The 9,144-nt window shown below is 35.0% G+C and overlaps 2 protein-coding genes across 2 annotated transcripts; one reads left to right on the plus strand and one right to left on the minus strand.

The window, feature by feature from the left end:
* Nucleotides 1–1,855: 1,855 nt before the first annotated feature.
* LOC125867811 (nuclear transcription factor Y subunit C-2) lies at nt 1,856–2,661 on the plus strand. The gene has a single exon (XM_049548390.1). The coding sequence runs from the start codon at nt 1,944–1,946 to the stop codon at nt 2,388–2,390; it is 447 nt and encodes a 148-aa protein (XP_049404347.1). The 5' UTR covers nt 1,856–1,943; the 3' UTR covers nt 2,391–2,661.
* Nucleotides 2,662–3,387: 726 nt separating this feature from the next.
* LOC125869330 (65-kDa microtubule-associated protein 8) lies at nt 3,388–8,532 on the minus strand. Its single transcript, XM_049549904.1, has 11 exons — nt 8,354–8,532; nt 8,064–8,267; nt 6,967–7,224; nt 6,618–6,830; nt 6,220–6,375; nt 5,977–6,136; nt 5,740–5,891; nt 5,569–5,656; nt 5,253–5,326; nt 4,204–4,278; nt 3,388–3,972 (listed from the first exon to the last, which is right to left on the minus strand). Exons 1-11 carry the CDS (start codon nt 8,435–8,437, stop codon nt 3,649–3,651), a joined length of 1,788 nt encoding a protein of 595 aa, XP_049405861.1. The 5' UTR covers nt 8,438–8,532; the 3' UTR covers nt 3,388–3,648.
* Between the last annotated feature and the right edge of the window lie 612 nt (nt 8,533–9,144).

Genomic DNA, 9,144 nt, shown 5'->3' on the forward strand with positions numbered 1-9,144 from the left:
CACTAATAAATACATATTAGATACATTACAGAAGTATGCATCAAATACATGATGTAGTATCAGATACATAAAGTGTATATATTTTAATGTAAAATGATGATAATGTCAAAATTACCGCCTTCATGAGCACTAACAATAACAGTCTTAGAACTTGGTATAGCTATTCAAAATTAGAAGAAAATACCTATTAAAAACTAAATAAAATATATACATGACTTAAGTAATGGACTAAATAAGTTATGAATCTCAAAAGTTGAATGTGTAGTGCTCCATTTTCATTCAAATGATGGTAAGTAACAGAAAAGAAGGGGAGGAGGGAGAAAGAGGAGAGACATTAAGCTAACGTGGGAGATGAGGAGAAAAGTGAACCGATTGATTGGGAGTTATAAGAGATATAATTTAGAAATGCGATTAGGTAGGTAGACAAATAAAAACTCCATTCTAAGCTATTTTAAAAAAAATTATCTATCTTAATGTATCTCATTTCAAATATGATACAAAACATTAGATAATGAAATAGAGTAATAAATATTTATTTAAAAATATAAATTAAATTAATATATAAGATATAAATATTTGTGTAATTATATAATTTTTTTCTTAGAAAATAGATCAATTATAAGCTTAGGAAATAAGTTCTGTTCAAATTTTCTAATATCAAACAAAATAAAATATTATCAATTTCTTATCATTTTATACCAAACTAAATCAAACCAATATATTTGATTTTCCATCATTTTACAAAGAATGCAATCAACACAAATATTAAGCCCCAAATGGCACAAATGAAAAGTGTATTTGGTCGGAAGGAAAATGTTTTCCTTGAAAAATAAGTCAATTTCTAACTTATTTTCTCATATTTGTTGGTGAATAGAAAATATTTTTTAATGTTTGGATGGTGAACGAAAAATATTTCTGGAAAATATCATTTATTTTTGGCTTGAGACTAGAAAATACTCTTTAGAAAAACAATTTGTGATTCGAAAATCAACTCCGATAATTGATCTAGGATCCGACCCTGACACCCGAACTAGGATAAACTCCGATGACTGTTCCAAAATTCGACCATGAGATCTGACCCGAAATATTTTTAAAAAATATTTTTTTAAAAAAATAAATTTTCACGAGGGGGGGGGGTATGGGTAAGGGTGACATAAAAATGAATATTTTTCGAAAACATTTTTTTTTTTTTTGACGAGGTGCCCTGGGTGGGGTGGGGTGTGGGGGGTAGGACTTAGAAGTGGCGTAAAAAATGATTTTTTTTAAATCTGAAATATTTTTCAAAAATATTTTTTTAATTTTTTTTTGACTGGGTGGCTTGGATGGGGTGGCGAGGCGGGGGTGGGGGTAGAGGGTGGAGGTGGCGTAAAGAATGTAAATTTTTAAATATTTTTCAAAAACATCTTTTTTTAAAAAAAATTGACAGGGGTGGTGGGGCGTAAAAGATAAAAACATTAAAATTTGAAATATCTTCAAAAATATATTTTTTTAAAAATTTGAAATATTTTTCAATTTTAAATTTTTATTTTTTTTGTTTGGTGGAGGGGGCTGGTTTTGGGGTAGGGGTTGCTCGGGTTGGGGGTTGGTTTAAGGGTAGGTGTAAAATATATATGTAAAATTTTAAAAATAAGAAAATTTAAGAATTTTAATTTATCGGGTACAAAGTATGGGGCAAGTCAAGAAAAAAAATATTGAAGGATGAAGTAATTTTTCTTAACTTTTGAAAGGAAAGCCATTTTTTCGTTAAATTTAAAAAAATGAGTTAATTTAAATAACATTTTTTTCGAATCATTTAAACCAACCGAAGGTGAAAAATAAAAAATATTTTCCTTCGTGCCAAACACACCTGATTTTCCCCAAATCTGGTAAGGCGGCAAGGCAAAAACTCATTCCCGCCAAATTCAGAAGGCGTTAAAACCCAATGTTGACTTCAGTTGTCTTCGATGACCAGAGCTTTCGATACAATGGCCGGAGAGGATGAAGAAGGAACCTCCACCGTCGCTGTTGCCGTCGCCGGAGAGACCCACCAACTTCAGATTCCGATAAGCCGAGTGAAGAAAATCATGAAACTGGACCAGGACATCAACAAGATAAACTCAGAAGCCCTACATCTCATCGCTAGTTCCACCGAGCTTTTCCTTGAATTACTTGCAAAAAAATCTGCACAAGTCGCTCTGGAGAAGAAGAGAAAAACCATAAAGCTCGAGCATTTAAGAGTTGCCGTAAAAAGGCATCAACCTACTAGCGATTTCCTTCTCGATTCGCTTCCCATGCCTTCACAGCCATCGGATCGGTCTCCGAAGGTTCAAAGTCGTCCTCGATCATCGACAGATAAGCCACTTCCTTCCGGAACTCGAAGAATTGAGGCATTCTTTCAGAAGTGCACTTAAAACTCTGTGTTTACATACTATTTTGAATGGTTGTGCGAAATTATTATTCACATTCAGAGTAGAGCTTATGATTATAATTTGAAAAGAAATTGTTATTTTCCCTAGACTTGTGATTATGCATTGCCAGAGGCCAATCTATGATATTTGAGACATTAGTTGCTGATTTTCTCTTCATACTTGGATTGAGAGCTTTGTATGAATATGAACTGCCCATGTGAGCTCCTGGATGTTTTTCTAGATGGAATTAATACAATGGCCATTTTGATTTGATTGGATAATTATAATATGCCTTTATTAACATAATGATCCATCATGAGCATCCAGAACTTGAAAGTAGAATGAATTCCTTGTAAAATGAGGTTCATATAGAACTCTAAGACGTTCATGTATCCCATTAATTCATTCAACAATGCCTTCTAAAGATATTCTGGACTGGATGCTGCCAACTCTGTTTCACCTTCGTTACTTTTTGTTCTATCTTGCATTTCTCCATGGAATACTCGACCTTCCGGGACAATAAAGAAAGCTTGTAGCCATCATTAAATTACTTATGTAAGCGCTTGCCTAGATGTGGTGTTTATCTCTCAAAGGGATGGTCAAGACTAAGTTGAACTTTTGTAAGGCTAAAAGAGCCAAATGTTTTAATTGTTTTCTTATTTGATGAATGATTGCCTGATTTAAGTCTTCCTAATGCAGATTAAAATGTTGTAAATTTCGCAAATGTCACTTAAACAACTCCACTTCATCAATGACTAATGAATAAAAAATGGTCTTGTTATGCTTTTATCTGTTCAAAGTAAAATCTACCAAAGAAGGCAGGTTGTTCATTCATACTCATGCTGCTGATTATAAGATACAGGCTTTTGTGATCTTTCTGAAAAGATCTCATGGCGTAGAAGCCAAACTGCAGTATTCCCCTTGCATGAAACCTATTGTGTAAGATCATCTTTATGTGCTTGCTCTAAGAAATAAGCATAACGGGATTAACGAAGTAGCCTTTGAGCAAAAACAAACAAAGAGTGAATATATTGATGCTTGTAACCAGGGAACTAGACACTCTACTTGGGTTTTTATTTGTACATACTCGCAGAAACTGCCCTCACTGTCTATTTGTGTCCTTTCTGAATAAGGTGACACAATTGTAGAAAGTCTAGACAATGTAAATTATCTTTTGCATGATTTTACTTTCCTATTAAGGATTTATCTGAATTTATCAAATTAGTGAACTCAAATAAATTCAAAATCTAACACACAAACTCTAAGGTGAAAAGGGGCTTGAAAATGATGAGACTACTGAAGCTGAATCATCTCCTGGATGAAAAGCAAAGCGACTACGGGAGAGGATCTTTCTGTGGTCTTCTTTCTTGGATTTCTTTAAAAAAGAAATGCTTTGCTGTGGTGTGTTGATGGGAGTTGATCCCAGCTGTTGTATACCCAAAGAAGACTTTTTATTCACAGGTGTAGCATTGTTGAACCCTCCATTCAGGCTTCTATCCGAAAGACGTTTGCTGCTGGTGCTTGGCCTTAGGACAAAGAGATTCTCTTGCCCAACCGGCACCTGATTCTGCACTTTCTTCATTTCCTGAAAGAACAACATTACATCTTGTAAAAGGAGGTAATGATTAAGTTTTGAGGTACACATTGTTCATTTATTTTATGTGAATGTTGGATACATTGGAACATTTCCAATGTATCTTGGATTTGAGATTTTGTTGTTGTTGAAAAGATTGGAAGTTAAATAGTGTACATAGAAGCTGAGAAAAGTGAAACTGTGAATAACAAAGGAAATTCTTTATATGGTTGTGGTGCTTACCCGTTGTCTTTGTTTCTCTTCATCTCTTTCTTTCCTTAGCAAATTATACTCTTCCAACATTGCAAACAGCGGTACCTGGGGGTCAGGCACTTCTGTTATGTAAGATGTGACTAGGTAATAATTGAATTAACCTATAACTGGATGGCCAAAATGGTTTACTACTTTCATTGCTTTCTCAGAGTTCAATTCTATTGCATTCAGATATCCCGGCAGTTAGAATATGGCCAGGTCACTTTAATTCTGTTAGCTAACCTTCATCTAGTTATTCAACATTTGGAAAAGATTTGTATGCATTCCTTATGTCTCTGTTGCAACACCAAATTAAAGGGCAATGTTGTTTATGTCATCTTTTTCCATGACTTGTTGTTGCTGGTCCTCCCTAGTAGCATTTCAGTCTTAAGTTGATGTTGTTTCTATTGATGAACATGTCTTATAAATAGGCGCAGTTAGTAACATCAGTTCTTATTTTCACCCTTTTTCTGAAAATATATTCGATTAAATTCTGCAATCATTTTCATTGCATCACAAGTTTCTGGCCAAATTACTTTGTTATTTCTTTTGAACCCAACATGGTTAATGAGGTCTATAGTTAATTCATTAAGATGCTTATGTTTGATTCTACTTCTGTTACGTTTTCCAATGCTTCTTAGTGATTCTTTTCACATTTAGAAAATGTTAGAAAGCAGGCATACTTTTTGTAGGCCGTTTCTTGGTGTCTACCAAAAAGATTGTTTATATTCTCACCAGATAAAGGACCCCCTACCTCTCTTATTTACGTATGCAAAAAGCGTATATATAATGATGAAGTAGACTAGGATTGAAGATGTTACTGAACTGTCATGGTGTTCTATACTATCAGCATTAGCTTCTGCATGGTCTAAAGGGATGAAAACTTAAAAAAACCATGGATAAATCCAAATCAGTTTCTCTTAACTTCAAATGAATGAATGATAGACATAAGCCCAATACTTCATATGAAACTATGAGTAATTCTTTGTACTAACCAATAAAAGGATTTTATTTGGGGATATGAGTTACTAAGTTCTTACCTCATCGTATAGAAAAGGTTTCTTTCTTTCTTCTTCCCAGCTTTTAGTCTTGGCTATCAGCATATCCACCAAAGCTGCAAATAAAACAAATAAAGAAGGCAACAAAATTAACAAATCCTTGATCCAGAATCTAATCAAGTTTTCACCTTTTACTGGATAACACATAATGGATCTGTCTAACTTGTAGAAGCACAATTTGGTTAATTGATTTAGTCATATTTTCATTCAACAGGTAGTTGTTTAAGTCACAATTATGGCTGCCCATTACTAGGCTGATATTGGTGATGGCAAGCCATTAGCAGAAATATTTTGATACCTGGTATTTTGTTAACCATGACTCTGGCCCGTTCTGCTCTTCTCAAATTCTTGTGAGCACCTCTGCTTACAGAATACCGGTTGTCGTCCTGAAAATATGGATGTTTAAGATGAACAGAGGTGATGAAACAAAGTAAATGGGCTACTGAGTCTCATAGGTGAAGGAACTGACCCTACTATACTCTTCTAACCATAGCTCCTCATCACGAGCTAATATCCATTTTTCTACCTTCTCCATTATAGCCTTCCTGCTAGATGCCTCTTCTTGTGCTTGTGTTATCTGTTTATTCATGCTGGTGAGGAGATCAGCATGGTCAATCTCCCCTTTTGGAGGTTTTGGTCAGTATCAATTTCAAACATAGTATGTCACCTTAATAATTAAAAAATGGAACACTTAAATTGGACCAACCAGAGTTCATTAGTTTCATAATACTTTCCATCTCTAGCCGTGAGGGAATTTCCATGTGGGACCGTTTGCATATCTCCTCAAGATCTATTTGTTTTCTAAGGAAAAGCTCTTTCATCTTGCTTGCTTTTAGCTGATCCAGTCTCCTGACTTCTGTCTCAGCCTTGGAAATTTTAAAAAAATTCAAAATCTCTTACCTCGTAGTACTGGAGGATAAATAATTTGTAATTTTATTATGTCACTGACCTGCTGTATTATGTCCAGAGTAAGGCTTCCAGGAGTGGAGATATCTTTTGATGACAACGATATCAAAGCAGTGACATTGGAGAACCTTGCACGGTCTTTCTGGGGTGTGTCCATGAGATTCCACAAGTTTGTCAATGATTTCCCTAGTTGGTGAAGCTACAAATACACACAGCATAGTGAGGAGAGTAATTTTGCTGATTTTATTGATCGTTTTGCCTGTACTTACAAAACAAATAAAGGACAGAATTTGCCCCACTTGAATTATGTTTCTTTACAATTTGCTTAGTCAGTGGCTTTCGAATACTAAGTCTGCAATTGTCATGAGTTGTTGGCTACATGAACCAAAAAAGAGCATACTTGTTTTTAGATAAGAGAATGTGCAGAGTTGATGAGATTACCTTTTCAAGCCGTGCTTTCTTATCTGCTTCTAATGACCGAACTGTGCTGCCAAGTTTTTCCAATATACTGTCACTAATGTTTTTTGACAGTCCAGATAACTCATTCAGGCTTGGATGAACCTTTGTAATGATCAAAGAAGAATCTGTTCCCAGCATTGCTGCTAAGCTCCGGATCATGCTAATGTAGCTTTCAACCTTTTGAAGTCTCTCGATCTTCGATGCAAGAACAGAGTAGTAAAAGGCAAAAAAGGGAAGAAGATAAAGGGGTAAACAGGAAATTTCAAAACCTTTCAGTTGATGGCATCTTAGCTATAGTGCCAGGCACAAAGGTTGAGTATCTCATTCGTACCTTCTCATTTTGAAGCCGCTGAAGCTCGTTCTGGTACTCTTCTAGTTTTTTTAGTGATAGATCATTCCCATGTACTAAAACATTTGATGACAAATCATTGTACTCTGATTCACCTGCTATCTCAGCAGAAATCTTCTGAATTTGTCCTTGTACAGCTCTGAATTGTTTCTCCCTTTCTTCTTTTCTAATTCGCATTTCTCTCAGAGCAGGTGCAATCGACTCTAGCTGTTCTTTTAGTGTTCCAGTCATCTTTTCTGGCTGCCGAATACAAATTCATTCCTTGTTATGTAAGTTCAATCACTGAGTATCTCTTATGCAAAAGATCCAGTGGTGTGTTTCAATTTTTAAAAAAGAAAAAGCATGTATATCCTCTCAGGTCATTGATCTAACTAACATCCTAGTCATAGTCATGTCATTATGCTAACAGATAGTAATACTATCTGTGTGGGTGCGTGCTCCTCGTTAGGGAAAGAAGGGGAAGGTGATCTGTTGTCTCATTGATGTTTGTTTTTAGACTGGTCCACCTTTCACCATGAGCTTTTGTCAATATATACATTTTCATTCGGATACTTTAGGAACTGATGTCCATTAAGCCAGTAGAGGCAAGCTACATTGCATAGATTTAGAGTTCTTTGGTCATGTTCAGCTCATATACATTTTCATTCATTCCTCTGACTGTACATCTGTCCTCCACTTCTTGTTTATTTGTGTGATTTTAGTTTTATTAGCATTCTTGATTCTGTATCAACTTATGGAAATGAATTCGCAAAATTAAGGTTAGCACAATTACTGAAAACTCACATTCTCTTTAATTTGACAAGAAAATGTTAGTACATGTTACCAGCAGTGGGTAATGGAAAGAATCACGAGGGTCGAAGCTGATACAGTAGCTCTTTTATCTGTGAATTACTCAAATAGTCATAGCACAGAAATATATAGCACGACTTTTAAATATATTTCACTGCTTCAATTTTGCTGATGACATTTTTAGATAGATTCATTACTGTGCTATATATTTGCATGCATGTAGAGGTGATCTCACCCTCTAAGCATCAAAATTTGATTAGCATGCTGGAAAAGGGAATTCAGAAAGTTACCCTTCCGGGGAGTGATCTTTCATCCAGTAACAAAAGGAGATGGGTGAATTCAGCTTCTGAATCTGCCAATTCTTGATGCAGTTGAGCTCTGGATATGTTTGCATTGTCAACCTTCTTTCTGTAAACGTCCAGGCACTCCTGTTCAATGTTCAGTAAGACCTTTTCTCTCTCAAACTGATCATCTCCAACTTCATCCCAAATCATCTGTCTTACCAATAAAAAAAAAAGTTCCTTTAGTCCACAAATGCACTTAGTAACATAATGATGCACACTATAATTAGAGAACATGCCTGTAATTCTTGCAGTAAATATCCGCATGATGTCTCGAGCAATGCTGAACTTCTTATTCCAATTGGCGTTTGAACAGATCCCATATGAAAAGATTAGCTACCAAGTGGAGGGAACTCAACTCTGGAGCTCGTCTTTCTCTGGTAATCAATTAAATTTTTAATGTCCTATAGAATAGATTTATGAGGTAATAAAAAAATGAGACAATGATGAATTGGGATCTTTGAGGTATGAAATAGTTGCTTAAAAGAAAAGGTTGGCCAGGTTAGGTGATGATGAAGCTTTGAGTTCAAGGGTTCCCTATGTTGTTCTATTCTGAAAGTTGTTTGTTATCTTATTTTTTAACTTTAAGAAAACAATATGCATTTATGTCTTTATCTGTCAGATATAGTTTCTCATTCAGTTGCAGAGAACTTAGATTGCACTATGTTTGTTCCTCCTGGAAGCTTTATCCAAACTTCATTCCTAAGCAATCTTTATCCAAAATTTGTAATGTGCTTTATGCAGTGCTGCAGCATATATTCGTCTGTGTTGGAACATGGCTAACACACTTTTTTTTTTAATTAACAGTGGTATATGACCAAGTATACGCGCACTTCAAATATTTCATTATATACATATTACCTCACCAAAATAGGTATTATACTTTGCATGAACACCTTGACTTTTTTATTAGACTTAGTAGCTATTTTAATTAGACTGTTGTTATAGTGTGATTGATTTCCTTCTCTTGGTTAATATCATTTAGAAGTACCTCCAAGCTCTCAGGGGTACTATGACTCTTAAATCAAAT

The sequence above is a fragment of the Solanum stenotomum genome, chromosome 6 (assembly GCF_019186545.1).
Source record: "Solanum stenotomum isolate F172 chromosome 6, ASM1918654v1, whole genome shotgun sequence".
Lineage (NCBI taxonomy): Eukaryota > Viridiplantae > Streptophyta > Magnoliopsida > Solanales > Solanaceae > Solanum > Solanum stenotomum.

Bases quoted from the DNA above. Each gene is read 5' to 3' on its own strand.
- LOC125869330 (XM_049549904.1), bottom strand. From the start codon at position 8,437: ATGGGATCTGTTCAAACGCCAATTGGAATAAGAAGTTCAGCATTGCTC. The intron at 6,831-6,966 runs GTACGAATGAGA...CTTGCATCGAAG, and splicing joins AGCGGCTTCAAAATGAGAAG to ATCGAGAGACTTCAAAAGGT. The intron at 6,137-6,219 runs GTCAGTGACATA...AAAATTTCCAAG, and splicing joins CTCTGGACATAATACAGCAG to GCTGAGACAGAAGTCAGGAG.
- LOC125867811 (XM_049548390.1), top strand. From the start codon at position 1,944: ATGACCAGAGCTTTCGATACAATGGCCGGAGAGGATGAAGAAGGAACC.